The sequence below is a fragment of the Hordeum vulgare genome, chromosome 2H (assembly GCF_904849725.1).
Source record: "Hordeum vulgare subsp. vulgare chromosome 2H, MorexV3_pseudomolecules_assembly, whole genome shotgun sequence".
NCBI lineage: Eukaryota > Viridiplantae > Streptophyta > Magnoliopsida > Poales > Poaceae > Hordeum > Hordeum vulgare.
The window spans coordinates 602,062,290-602,076,011 of NC_058519.1; the positions used below are offsets into that span (position 1 = coordinate 602,062,290).

The 13,722-nt window shown below is 51.9% G+C and overlaps 3 protein-coding genes across 3 annotated transcripts; all 3 read right to left on the bottom strand.

The window, feature by feature from the left end:
- Window positions 1-375: 375 nt before the first annotated feature.
- On the bottom strand, window positions 376-3,119 carry LOC123427642 (vacuolar-sorting receptor 7-like). The gene is made up of 6 exons (XM_045111730.1): window positions 1,613-3,119; window positions 1,421-1,504; window positions 1,259-1,335; window positions 929-1,160; window positions 608-849; window positions 376-497 (listed from the first exon to the last, which is right to left on the bottom strand). Exons 1-6 carry the CDS (start codon window positions 2,790-2,792, stop codon window positions 381-383), a joined length of 1,932 nt encoding a protein of 643 aa, XP_044967665.1. The 5' UTR covers window positions 2,793-3,119; the 3' UTR covers window positions 376-380.
- Window positions 3,120-6,431: 3,312 nt separating this feature from the next.
- Window positions 6,432-8,010, bottom strand: LOC123427644. The gene is made up of 2 exons (XM_045111734.1): window positions 7,698-8,010; window positions 6,432-6,847 (listed from the first exon to the last, which is right to left on the bottom strand). The coding sequence occupies exons 1-2, from the start codon at window positions 7,921-7,923 to the stop codon at window positions 6,702-6,704; spliced, it is 372 nt and encodes a 123-aa protein (XP_044967669.1). The 5' UTR covers window positions 7,924-8,010; the 3' UTR covers window positions 6,432-6,701.
- A 2,874-nt stretch (window positions 8,011-10,884) lies between these two features.
- On the bottom strand, window positions 10,885-13,348 carry LOC123430720 (cationic amino acid transporter 8, vacuolar-like). Its single transcript, XM_045114565.1, has one exon. The coding sequence runs from the start codon at window positions 12,909-12,911 to the stop codon at window positions 11,124-11,126; it is 1,788 nt and encodes a 595-aa protein (XP_044970500.1). The 5' UTR covers window positions 12,912-13,348; the 3' UTR covers window positions 10,885-11,123.
- Between the last annotated feature and the right edge of the window lie 374 nt (window positions 13,349-13,722).

Below are 13,722 nucleotides of genomic sequence, written 5' to 3' on the forward strand. Positions count from 1 at the left end.
AAGCTATTCTTGTCCAGTCTGCAGTGAACATCCTTATCTCAAATTTTGTACAGCAATGTGCAGATTCATAACTGCTATGTGCAACCGTATCTGTTTTCGCGTGAAATCTATCTGGCACAGTTCTCTACAAAAGCAACCAGGAGGAAAATGCAAGAGCCCCTGCCACCCGCGTCAGGTAAAGCTATGAGCAACCTCTTTCATACGCGCCATGGTATTATTCACCATTTGTGGGAAATCCATCTTGAAACCCCAGAGCTGTCTGCAAGTATGAACAATAACATAACAATCAATTAAATCAAGCAAACGACACCAATAATCAGCACCTGAACTCACAGCCTTGAGAGATTTTGGATGCCAAAACTAGAGTTATACCTGGCCATCTATGCTGCCTCGACGGCCTCCTCCCTGAGCGGCCGGTTCTCGCCGCCGGTGCTGCTCTGGCCCTCCAGAGGCATGTACTGCGACATGATCGCCGCCACTTCCGAGTCCATGTACCGCTGCACCAGATTTTCATTTTTGCTTCCGTCAGCCAACAAAGATCTAGTACTGCAACGACGATCTACATTTCGAGACGGAGGAGGCTGCCTCTGACAGCGCTGGTCCTTACCCTGAGCCTGTACTTGTAGAAGGCGAAGCCGGCGAGCCCGGCGCCGACGAGGCACGAGAGCACCAGCGCCGTCACCAGCCACCCCGTGGCCGCCGCGCTCTTCCCCACGCAGGTGTCCTCGGCCATGACGTACACCTGGTTGCCGCCGCCGCCGCCGCAGCCGCAGTGGTAGCCGCCCCAGGTGTTCCTGCAGGAGCAGGCCGGGCAGGTGCACGCCACCTTGTCGCTGCACTCGTCCACGTCTGCAATGCAATGGCGGCTCCGGCATCAGTCATCCACAGAGAAACTGCAGACGGGAGCAGCAGAAGGAGTTGAAGGCACCTTGGCAGGTGAGGCCGTCGCCCTTGAAGCCCGGCGGGCACTCGCAGCCGCTGAGCGACTCGGAGCCCCTGCAGGCGGAGAAGGTCTTGCCGTGCCTCGTCTCCTTCCAGCACCCGCCGTTGTTGGCGGCGCACCGGCCGGGGCCGACCGGCTTGCACTCCTTGTACCCGTCCCCCTCGTACTGCACGCCGTCCACCGCCGGGCACTCGCACACCCTCCCCCTGTACGTGTCCTGCAGTGCCCCCAACGTGCTCTGACAATCGATTGGACAAACGCCACTGCAACTGTTTGAATGTTGTTTATTCAGAGAAGGAATGGTGGATGCTGTACCTTGCAGGCGGTGATGTTGGTCTTGTCGTCGCGCCAGCAGCCGCCGTTGTTGTGCAGGCACTCGTCCGTCTCCATATCTACCAGACAGATCATACAGATTAGTCAGTGATTCGATCAGGAAAACAGCAGGCAACTGTGATCAGGTTGTAAGAAGATAAACACCTTGTGTCATGCACACGCGGGGCTCCGTGGTCTCCTTGAAACCGGCGCAGATGGCCTTGAGGACGGCCGTGCTCTCCAGCTTCCCTGCAAAAAACAAGAGACAAGACACCACGGTCCATTTCTGTCAGACCAAATGCAGCAACGGCGACGGGATGAGGAGGAGAAAGGCACCAAGCCCGATGGTGCTCTTACCCCGGTACTGCACGTTGTTGATGACGAGCGTGGGCAGGATGGTGACGTCGCCGCGGTTGCCCTGCCCGACCTGCACGACCTGCTCCGTCCTGAGCACGTCGTTGTCGGCGTCGGCGTCGGGGTCGCCCATGCACTGCTCGACCAGCTCCGACGGCAGGCCGAGCGACGCCACCACCTCCTCGGCGCACCCGCGGGAGTACTTCTTCTCCCGCATGGAGCACCGGACGCGGTAGTCGGCCACGAAGTCCCACCACGCCCACGACGCGTTCCGGGCGCTGGCCACCCGGTGCACGCACAGCTGCCGGAGGTTCTCCAGCACCACGTCGCGGCCCCGGTAGCCGGCGCCGAGGTCCCCCTCCGGGTCCGGCGCGCAGTACCGGCCGCGGTTGATGCACTGCGACGCGCACTGCCGCGTGCCCCGGTACTCGGCGGGGCAGAACCAGGTGATGTAGTGCGGCGTGAAGAGCGCGTCGCCGGCCTTCTCCAGCAGCTGCGCGTGGCCGCGGAACGCCGCCACGAACGCCGCCTGCTCGTCGCACCGGGGCCCGCACTCGTCGTTGCTGTTGGTCCAGAACTCGTACTCCACCCGCGCGTCCGGGTTCGGCATCGACTCGCGCCAGTCCAGCCGGACCACCACCTCGCCGGACTTGGGGTCGGACGCCGCCGCGCGGAGGGCGTCGCCGAAGGGCTTGGAGACGAGGGCGGAGGGGGCGGTGATGTTGGCAAGGAAGGCCATGTCGGGGGTCTCCTCCTCCGGGGTGTCCATGGTCAGCAGCGGCTCGTCCACGCTGTCCGCCACCAGCACCGCCGCCGCGCCGGCCTGCTGCGCGTTCCACGTCTTGAGGGCGAAGTAGCAGCCGCCGCGGTCCACCAGGAGCACCACCGGCCGGCCGGAGCGGGACTTGAACGCCGTCGCGCCGAACGGCTTGCACCCGGTGGCCAGGCTCGTGTCCGCCGGGTACAGCACCACGCCCGTCAGCGTGCCGCCGTAGTCCGGGACGCCGTAGTTGGCGATCGCGGCCTCGTGGCGGCCCCGGAGCGAGTGCGGCGACAGCACCTTGATGCTGTTCTTCTCCACAACGAACCGCGCCGACGCCACGCTCGCCGTGGTCACCACGACCAGCCACACCGCGGCGGCGGCGAGCCTCCCCCTCCTCCCGCCGTGCCCGTGGAGCGCCATCGCCACGCCTCTCGGTCCGGTGTGGCTCTGCTTTCCTCTGCGTTCTTAGGAAGAAAAAATCGTGGCTCTGTTGGTTAAGACGGGAGACCACGTAGTGGAGACGACATGGAATGGAAGTTTTGCCAGGGAAGAGACTAATGAGAGAGAGACTACGAGTTTTTCATAGGAAAATTGGAGGAATAAAAACATGTTGGGGGGAGCTGGTCCGTAGACTGCAATTTGGAGTCTACTCTAAAAGTTCAAAGGTTGAAGTTTTCTGCGCCATGTCGCTGTACAAGATGATGTGCCAAACTTTTGTAATTTTGCATTGACCGGCTGCAAGTCTGCTAAAAGTTTTTTTTTTTTTTTTTGGCTTCGCACAGCAACACACCGTGACGTGGTAATTAGGCTCTGACCAATTCCATTCTCCATTTTTGTCTCTGGGTGATTTGATTTGATCCATGACTCTTCTCCATGAGAGAGTCGTGACACTGACATTGGGGATGCCCTAACCAACCAGCTCAAGGTTTGGGGTCAGTCAGCGGGTGAGGGCAATCATGGCAACTGGCCGTGTGGGATACATCAGGCAGACCAGACGTGCCAGGAACAACTCAACCCTATTTCATATGCTATGCGTCCGATCAGATCCGTGTTCAAACAATAATACAACTAGCTAAACCATGACAATTAAATGGCGTTCTGGGTGGCTGCTTATGCCCACTAATTGATGCTTACATGAGATATCTCGCTCGATTACATCATCTGTCATATGACAGGAAACCATGAAGAGCTGAGTTCTTGAAAGGTTCAGACAGGCTGCACAAAATTCAGTGGCACTGCCACGGTTTGGATAAAATTCCTCCAGTCTGGATTACAAGTCAACTGGTGCTATTTTGTTTCCAGCGCAATCTGCTGTGCACATGAGGTAGATGATTGTGACCGGATTAACATTTTGGCCTGCTTGCTGCATTCCGGGGTCTGCATCCCAGGGTTTCCATATGCATGCTACCTAACAGAACATGCTCTCATGAGAATCTGAAATTCTTTATGATCCGCAGGCATGTGTCAAGGCTGGAACTCGAGTACTCGCTCGCCCGAGAAGAAGCGGGTTGAAATGAATGAGCGCCTGCGTGCAGATTTCACCGAGAAAGAAATTCCGGATAGCTTATTCCGTTACAGCGTGTTTGGTAACTTTTGGGATGCGGAATAGGAATTTAGAGGAGGGAGTTGTAACGAGATTAGACATGGGAAGTGTAATTTTATTTCCAATCCCTTGTTTGGGAGTATTAGATGAGTTTTACACGTGAGGATTTAAGAGGGATGTTCATTCCCCTGTTTGGTTAGTGGAAATTCGTGGGAAATTAGTCGGGAGACAACAACATAAGTTATGATGAGGGACCGAGATGTTCTCTGCAAATTAGTTCCCTCTCAATTCCCATCCCATCCACTGTTAATAAAATGATGGGAGTTGGACTCGAAACTCCCATGCGCAATCCCTAATAAATTCTCATTCCCTCCAACCAAACAGGTAACGTATATCTTAGAGCCCCCTAATTCCCATTCCCTCTCTCATAGTTTTTCTTTTTTCAGAAAAACTGGCTGGCCGTGAAAGAGGAGATCGTTAAAGCGGTTCATGAGTTCTTTGCGACAGGACATATGCCACCCAGTGTAAACGTTAAGGTACTTGTTCCAATTCCAAAAGTTGTTGACCTAGTACCCCTTAGGCCTCGTTTGGTTAAGGGGGATTTGGGAGGTTTTGAGGAGAAAATCCTCGGAAGGGCCAGAAACCTTACAGATCCTCGGGCGCCCATTTGGTAGGAGGGGTTTGCTTAGCCCAATCCCCTCCATTTTCCTTCAATCCCTTCCTATCCATGTGTTTCAAAACCCTCCTCGGAGGACTAGTGGAAGCAAAACCCCGGGAATTTGAGAGGATTGGGTGAAACAAAGGGATTCACCCAATCCCCTGAAATCCCTCCCTCTCAAAACCTCCCCAATCCCCCTTAACCAAACGAGGCCTTACTGATTTTAGGTCTTTGCAATGTTATCTACAACATAGAGGATAAATGCTTGGTGAACCAAACGAGGCCTTACTGATTTTAGGTCTTTGCAGTGTAAACGTTAAGGGTGTGTTTGGTTGGAGAACCAACTGTCATGGAATGGAATGGTTTCATTCCAGAGGAACGGGTCGGTTCCGTTCTTGTGTTTGGTATGAGCAAAAAAGTGGAACGGGATGGTTCCGTTCCAGTGTTTGGTTGGGTTCCCTTTCGTGACCAGCAGGTGCAGCACCACTCCGCCATGGATCGGGAGCTCGCAGCTCGTGCAATCCCCGTCGCCGAATCGAGCTCTTGTAGCTGGGAATGGACTCCCCAAGCCTCGATCTGCGCAGATCGAAAGAGGAGGAGATGGATCAGCCCTTCTGCGCAGATCGAATGAGGGAAGGAGGAGAGGAGAGCCGGCCGGCGGTGAAGAACAGGGGGTCGGTAGCGCTTGATGTGGTGCGGCCGGCGGCGCAGTGCTTGTGTCCGGCGGCGCAACATATGGAGGGGGTCGGCGGCGCTGCAGAAGGGGGGCGGCGGCGCAGCAGAAGGGGGTCGGCGGCGCAGCAGAAGGGGGGCGGCGGCGCAGCAGAAGGGGGGCGGCGGCGCATCAGAAGGGAGGAGGAGGTCGAGCGGGGTCGAGCAAAAGGGCGTCCTCCAGGAGCGATTCCGCGTGATTCCTCCGATTTGGAGGTATCAGCGCATTCCGCATATTGGAGGAATATTCGCTTCGTGGGAACGACCTGGTTCCGGTTCCACCTATAAACCAAACGCAGGGACGCGCCTCTGGTGCGGGTCCGACCCGTGCCGTTTCACCTGGTGACAGCAACCAAACACACCCTAAGGTACTTGTTCCAATTCCAAAAGTTGCTGACCTAGTACCCCTTACTGATTTTAGGTCTTTGCAATGTTATCTACAACATAGAGGATAAATGCTTGGTGAACAGACAACACCCCCTTCTTGATGAGATCATATATCACCATATCAGAGTGGTTTCGTTCCGGAAAGGTTGATCAGAAACAATGCATTACTTGCCTTTGAGTGTTTCCATTTCATCCGGCATGAGAAAAATTCAGACAACTGTCGTGCTTGATCCGTCAAAGGCCTATGACGGGCAGATTGCGGGTTCTTGAAGCAGGGCACAATGGATAATGACACGCATCACCTCTGTGAGATATTATGTTCAGTAACATCTGCGAGCATGATAGAGAAGAGTTCTTGAAAGGTTCAAATGGGTTCCACAAAATTCAGTTCCGTGCCACGGTTTGGGTAACATTCCTCCAGTGTGGTTAGAAGTCAACTGGTGCTATTTTGTTTCCAGCACAATCTGTTGTGCACATGAGTAGATGATAGCGAGTGAATTTATATTATGGGCTGCTTGATGCATTCTGGGAGCTGCATCATGGTGTTTCCATATGCTACCTAACAGAACACTGGATCATGAGAACCTGGTAACATTCTTTATGATCTGCAGGCATGTGTTGTGGCTGGAACTGGGGTACTAGCCAGCCAGAGAAGAAGCAGGTAAGAACCCTTCAAGAGATATACCAATATACCATTGCATGAATAATTTAGAGGGAGCAGAGTTCTTGGGACCTCAGCAATGCGGCACACATATGAAAATGTCTCACCAAAAGCAAAGTATATTTCACAGTAGCATAATCTCCTAATCAGGTGAGCTCAAGCTCAACTTCAGACAAGAGGGTACAAACAGATGAACATGGCAGACACTATTTTCGTTTGAGTGATCGTTGAGACGTTTTTCAGTACATTGTTGGCCACCCCCTAGAATGGATGGTTAACACTTAGGCGCACAAGCAGAATTACCGTTACATGCATTGTTCAAACTAACGAAACAAAATTGCATGATACATGACAGAGCAGCTCGCACATCTAGTAACTCTTCTTCCCAGAATTTCCCTTCTTCCTAGCTTTTCTCTTGTCTTTCTTGATCTTCAAGTGAAGCTGTACCTTCTTCTTGCTAATGGTGCCCATTGGCTTCAGAAAGGATGCAGACTTCTTGCTTCCTCCATCAACCTCTGTGTACATGAGAGAGAGCATGACTCAACAAAACACAGAAGGACGACATGGAATTGAAAGTAAAGAACCTAAAAGGCCGGCATGTTAAATAACAATGGAGTATATCTTTTACACTGAAGCATCCAATCCAGAAGCCAACAATTCGTTAGGAAAGACAAAAAACAATGGCATGCTGACTCTAGAAGTTGCACCCAGAAGCATCAAACCAAAGCTATATGACACACTATGTGACTCAAACTGGCGTAATTCAAACAAACAATAAAATTCTATTGCTAACCCAATCCAGACATCAGAGAGCAACTTCAAATACTTGAGCAATAAGCAGCTAAGATGCAAGTTGGGGGCAAAATCTTCAGTTACAAGGAGGTACGCAGATATTTCCCAGTAATTCACAAGGGTCAAGGCTTGATAAAAGGACTGACTGCAAATTATTTCCAACTTATATAACATTCCAAATCTTGCATTAACCGGACAACTCTACTCGAAATACAGTTCAAACCAAACACCAAAACAACCCTCATAGGCCTTTTCAACCTTATTCAGAAGGAAGAGACCAAACTAAGCGATTAACCCTTGTCACTTAGACAGACTCTACAGTTCATCCCTACATAAGAAATTGGTAGACGCAGCACCTGACAGGTAATCTGCGCATGGACCAAACTTTCACGATAATCACCGCAAGTTCAGAGCTGAAAGCTTACTACGAAGTATTTTTCTATATTTATTACGACCTGATGAATTGAGCTATACTAAGAAACGATTCGAATGCTAATTCAAGCCTAATGGAGCAATGATCTCAGAAACGCCGATCACCCTGCGGTAATCCATCAAGGAAAGAGAAGGGCTCACCCATGGCCGAGGCCCGGCTGGCGGCAGCGGCCGCGGAGGCGGCTGCTGCGGCGGCGAGGGACTCCTCGTACGCCGGGTGCACGCGGACGGGGAGCTTGGGGGCCTCGAGGGCGGCTGCCTGCGCGGCCTGCTTGGCGGCCTCCTTCTTGTCGTAGAAGGGCTCCGCGATCTCCCGCCGGAGCGTCCGCAGCCGCTTCTCCCGCTTGGACCGCAGAGACTTCGCCATCTCTCTCTCTCTGTCGCCGCCGCAACGAGGGGAGGGAGGAGGAGGAGCTCGGTAGGGTTTGGGAGTCGGCGAGGCAAAAGGAAGGGGCATAAGTGGGCCTTGTTTTGGTTCTTGTAGGAACGGTTGCCGTCTTTCCTTGGGCCGGGCTTGGTTCAGACCTGGGAGGGAGGTGCTGCTGGGTTTAAAATTTGGGCTAAGGCCCACAAAAAAACGGACGTTGGGCTGAGCATCAATTTAAGGATTCAGGAACTTGCTGGCTGCTGCTTCTAAAAAAACATCAATCCATCACACCGACGCACACATGGTGAACAGGGTACAACAAGATTTCAAACACGCACGGCCACCGATGCATAAAAATTATGGAAATGTCTGATTTATTTTTCATCTTTTTTGCGAATGGAAAACTTCTAAATTGTCTAATATCAGTTGGGGCTGATTAGTTCAGTTTCATCGTTCCTTCTATCACCGGCTAAGAAGTAAATTATATGCACCCTGTTGACATTGCTCCTGACGTCAACTTCTTTGTTACCGAATTAACTGAAGCTATAGGTTTGTCCGAAGTCAATCTTGGTTAAATTTTATAAGTATATATAAAATTTGGTGAAATCTACTTACATACCAAACATACATAGTACAAAGAGTAAAGTATACCAGAAGTCCTAAAACTATTTGAGGGGTGTCATGTTAGTCATGATACTATGAAAATGCACATTCAATTCATAAAAGATTGCTAAGTGTGTCACTCGCACTCCATTCCACATGAGATCATCCTTGATTGGCACGGGTGGCTGATTGACCGCCACAATGTGGCAATTTTTTTACGCATGGGTGGCTGATTAACCAAGCCATGTGACAAATTGTTGCACAAAACACCCTAATAGGTTCCCTCTTCTAATTTTGGGTCCCTCATTGTTGCACAAAACATATGTGGATGTCGTCTAGCCATCAATCTGACCAAGCCATCCACCCCTCCCCCCCCCCTTGATTCCCTCACACAATCCAGTCGCCACTATCCCACGTCCACACTCCCGCAGGCATGGCGTCGATAGCACACGTTGGAAGGTAGCAAAGAACATGCAAGCTCCGTTCCCAGTCACTTCTACCTGACGTGAAAATCAGGACGGCCCCATCCCCACTTCCTCCCAGCACAGGTGATTCATCCTGGACAGTGAAGGGCATAGTGGTTTCTATGTGCACCGTCGGAGCTAGCTCATCACGTTCACCATGTTAGAGCGCCCATGTAGACTATGGCCGTCGGAGGTGCAAATGAAGGCAAGGGAAAGGATATGTGGAAAGAGGAAGGCAATACAAATAAAGGGGTGTGCAAAATATTGCCATGTGGGAGTAGTCAACCTGCTACCTCTGCAAGTCGAAGGTGAAGTAGCGCGAGCGCTGATAGGACTGCGGGTGACATGCTTAGAATTTTTTTTAGACCAATGTGTGCATTGTCACAGTATTAGGGCTAACTTGACACTCCTCAATAGTTTGAGGATTTGTGGTACACTTCTAATACAAACCTTGTTTTCTAAATAAACCAATCAAATTAATTTAGTGTTCTAGATGCTGATGCATTTTTTTTAATAAATCTGTTATACTTTTTTTTTACTCAGAACAAAGTTATAACTTCGATTAATTTGGAGTGGAGGGAGTGGCATACTCTATTGAACCATCCCATGTCATTAAATTTATGCACAAAAAGGGCTACATAGATGCTAAAAAAGGATAGCCGACACTTCATCTATTTAAGGATATCTAATATTTTTTTTCCTTAGAAATAATGATATCTAATTAAAAATTGCAAATGGTGCACGAGCGCCATGGTGCCCTTTTCGACAAATCATTTTTCTACAAGGCAAAGAAATATATATTTTTTTGTAAACACACACACATATGTATAATTCATACGTGTGAAAATTGCAAATGGTGCACGAGCACCATGGTGCCCTTTTTGACAAATCATTTTTCTACAAGGCAAAAACATGTCTTTTTTTGTAAACACACACACACATATGTATAAGTCATACGTGCAAAATTTCACAACATTTTACGCGTACAAAGAAAAAATAAATATTTACTTCCAAATGGACCTCTTTTTTTGGGGGGGGGGGGGGGGGGGGTGCAGGATTTTTTTCTCTCATTTGTACAGCTTACAGATTACATTATTTTCTCAATCGAAATTTCATGGATCGGTAGTGCACACAGTTTTTTTTCTTCATATTTTAACTTGTGGATATGTTTTTTGACTTTTTTTTTAAAAAAAAGACACCATGTTGCCCTTGCACCATACCTTCGTACTCGATATCTAATCTACTACTCTAGTGGGGGTAAGAAAACACCCACACAACTATTTAAGGATCATCGGCAATCCAACATATTCTAGTCTCTCTTTTTTTGCAGCGAAAACAATCCACCAGATTCTGCACAAAAATAGAGATCATTTCCAAGTTTAACTTAGTCTGAGTACAGGACGAAAAGAACACACCAGACATTGAAGATGAACAACAACATAACTTTTCCCAGGATCCTTGGAAAAGAGTGCCGAGGAATCATTTCACAATGCGGTTAAACCTTTTTTATTTCTTTTTCCTCCCTGTATTTGTGCAGGATCAAGTGAAAGTTCGGATGGAGTCATGGTAGCGAGGAGCACGTGCTCTGTTCCTGAACCACGTTGCAATTGAATACATAATCTTTGTGAAAACGTGTGTGCCATTGTTTTGGCATTTCATACTAGTGGTGTGTATGTTGACATAATAATAGTGCAATTCTAAAAAAAAGACATAGTACTAGTGCTGTACTCCTAAAAAAGACAAGACATAGTACTAGTGCTGTACTGCTTTATGAAACACAGCTTTCAGCTTTACGCTAGCAGGCATGATTTCACTCTTTTTAAAAGAATACGACGTCACAGCTGAACAATAACAGTGACTTCCATTTTCTAGTTTCAGTAAGACCCTTTAACAATGATGAAAGATCGCACAGGTGCAAAGCTTAATTGAATAAAAAATGTTTTAGCTTCTACGAGAAAATGGAATAAGCTCTGCTCATGAGTAAAAAAATAAATCCGACTCTGAATCTTTGCCCCAATTAACTATGCTGACAATTCGAGTAACCAGCCTCCAAATATAGCCTAAAAGTTCAGACCGACATGGCAATTGGCTTATAAAATAACAAACCCCCAACTAGAATCCAGTCTCGCAGTCTCATGCCGGCAGCGTGGACCCTGGCACAATCTTCCCCTGCTCGGCATTCTCGGCCACGACGTCGGCCGCTGTCGCAGAGTGCGCCACGTCGTACGTCGCGTGCACGCCGAAGAGCACGTAGTACACGAGCATTGCCACCGTGCAGATGCCGAAGCGCATGTAGGCCATGGACCCGAGCGAGCCCATCAGGAAGAGGTTGGTGGCCACGGACATGGCCGGCAGCCACGGCATGAGCGGCACGCCGTACACCTTGGGCTGGCGCTGCTGCTTCGCTGCCAGCGCCAGCCCCGCCGCGCCCGCCGCCCAGCCCACGCCGAACACCGCGTACCCCGGCCACCGCCTGGCGTAGCGCGAGTTGTAGTACACTGACAGTCCGATGGAGGACAGGATCACCAGCGCCAGGAAGACGAGGAATGTGCGCAGCTGCGAGGCCGGGGTCTTCCCGGCGACGTAGTAGCGGCGGACGAGCAGCGCGACGGCGACCAGGGCGAAGATGAAGAGCGTGCTGATGGATGAGACGGAGGCGAGCACGTCCAGGCTGGAGAAGAGCGCGACGCATGCGGCGCCGAGCGTGACGGCCATGGTGGCGTACACGGGCGTGCCGGTCTTGGGGTGCACGAGCGCGAAGTAGGGCGGGATCATGTGCGTGCGCGCGATCTGCGTCGTGTAGCGCGCCTGCCCCAGCGCGCCGACGAGGAGCCCGCTCGTCATGCCCTTGAGCGCGCCGAGCGCCACCACGTAGCGCGCCCATTTGAGCCCGGTGGCGGCGAACGCCACGGAGTAGGCGGCGTTGGCGTCGATCTCGCTGTACCGCTGCATGCCGACCAGCGCCAGGGACATGGCGCAGTACACCACGGTGATTGCCGACATGGACGACAGGAGGCCGAGCGGCACGTCCCGGCCGGGGTTCTTGGTCTCCTCCGCCATGGTGGCCACCATGTCGAAGCCCGTGTAGGACCAGTACACCACCGCCGCCGCGCGGAACACGCCGGCCGCCCCGAAGGGGAAGAAGGTCGGCTCGACGAGGTTGCTGGAGTGGAAGTGCGAGAACCCCGCGCCGATGACGAAGGCGATAATGACGATGCCGATCACGGACGCCAGCGAGTTGATTGTGGAGGTGAGGCGCGCGCCGGACATGGCCAGCGCGGAGGTGCAGATGAGGACGACGACGGCGATGGGATCGAGCAGATTGAAACCTTCAGCGAGCGCCGGGACGTGGATGCGGAGCGCGTCGGTGTCGAGTCCGAAGAGCGCGGCGAGGTAGGACGTCCAGGAGCGCCCGAGGCCGGCCGCCCCCACGACGGCCTCAAGCAGTATGTTCCCGGCGGCGAGGAATGCCGCCATGTCGCCGAGCTCGACCCGCAGGTACGAGAAGGAGCCCCCGGCAGATGGGATCTCGGTGGCGAGCTCCGCGTAGCAGAAGGACGAGAGCAGAGCGGAGAAGCCCGCGGCGGCGTAGGCGAGCGGGATGGCCGGGCCGGCGTCGAAGCGGGCCTCCTGGCCGGTGAGCACGAAGACGCCGGAGCCAACGACGGAGCCGAACCCGAGGAAGGCGAGGTCGACCCAGGAGAGGCAGCGGCGCAGCGGGTTCTCGCTCTCCGCTTGCAGCGTCCCCGCCTCGACGGCCTCGGACGATCGGGCGGCCACGCGGTCGCGCAGGCGCGGCACGGTGGCCGCGAGCGCGCCGCCGTACGCGCGCCAGCTCTGGAACGAGGGCTCCGGGAAGAAATCGGCCTTGCTCCACCGCCAGTACCGCCGGCCCTGCGGCTGCTCCCCCCCAGCCGCCATCGCTGCGCACGCAATCGGGATTGGAACTTGGAAGCGGGGTACAGGGGAAGACCGAGATTTGATGAGTGAATATAGACGCGTCAACAGAGGATTGTAATTCGTTTCCGATATTGTCTCAACGAACTACCGAATAACTGAAAAAAAAAGCGGATTTGTTTCTTTTCTTGAGGGAAAAAATGGGATTTGCTTTTTCTTCTTCTTGAAACTCAGCCAGCTGAGTTCCTTTTTTCTCGAAAATAAAAACATGCGGCATGCGGCCTGCGCAGGTGTGTGATCGTGTACTATTGGCCCACAGTTGGGGTGCGGCCCGTTATATTTTAGGGACTCCTTTTCCAATATAGTGGGCACGCAGGGCCTCATTCCTACTTTTTAGGTGTGTGATCTTGAAAGGAAAGATGGACTGAATTCCAACCAACAATATCTTTCCCTAATCTCTCCCTAATCTATACCTATACCTATAATAATAATAATAATAATAATAATAATAAATAATCTATATACCTATATATATATATATATATATATAATAAAGCGGTTATTGCTTCCGTCGGAAAACCCACCACGACATTTTTATAAAAAAGCTCATGTAATTTTTGTTATTCAACCCGCGCTCCATTATTTATCTGCAATGTAAAAAGAAAAAACAATTCGCTGCAAAAATTATACCCGTACGCATCGCCTCCTCCCGTCGACCCTGGGCACCCTGGCCTGTGCCCAGGCCGCCGCCACACCACTCGCCGCCGCGGCCGACCTCAACCCCCACTGCTGTCGATCTCAACCCACCCGCCTCCGCGGCTGTACCTCTCCCCGC

Coding starts and splice junctions, on each gene's coding strand:
- LOC123427644 (XM_045111734.1), bottom strand. CDS start 7,923: ATGGCGAAGTCTCTGCGGTCCAAGCGGGAGAAGCGGCTGCGGACGCTC. Junction 6,848..7,697: donor CAGCCGGGCCTCGGCCATGG/GTGAGCCCTTCT, acceptor TCATGTACACAG/AGGTTGATGGAGGAAGCAAG.
- LOC123427642 (XM_045111730.1), bottom strand. CDS start 2,792: ATGGCGCTCCACGGGCACGGCGGGAGGAGGGGGAGGCTCGCCGCCGCC. Junction 850..928: donor CGACGGCCTCACCTGCCAAG/GTGCCTTCAACT, acceptor ATTGCATTGCAG/ACGTGGACGAGTGCAGCGAC. Junction 498..607: donor TCTACAAGTACAGGCTCAGG/GTAAGGACCAGC, acceptor AATCTGGTGCAG/CGGTACATGGACTCGGAAGT.
- LOC123430720 (XM_045114565.1), bottom strand. CDS start 12,911: ATGGCGGCTGGGGGGGAGCAGCCGCAGGGCCGGCGGTACTGGCGGTGG.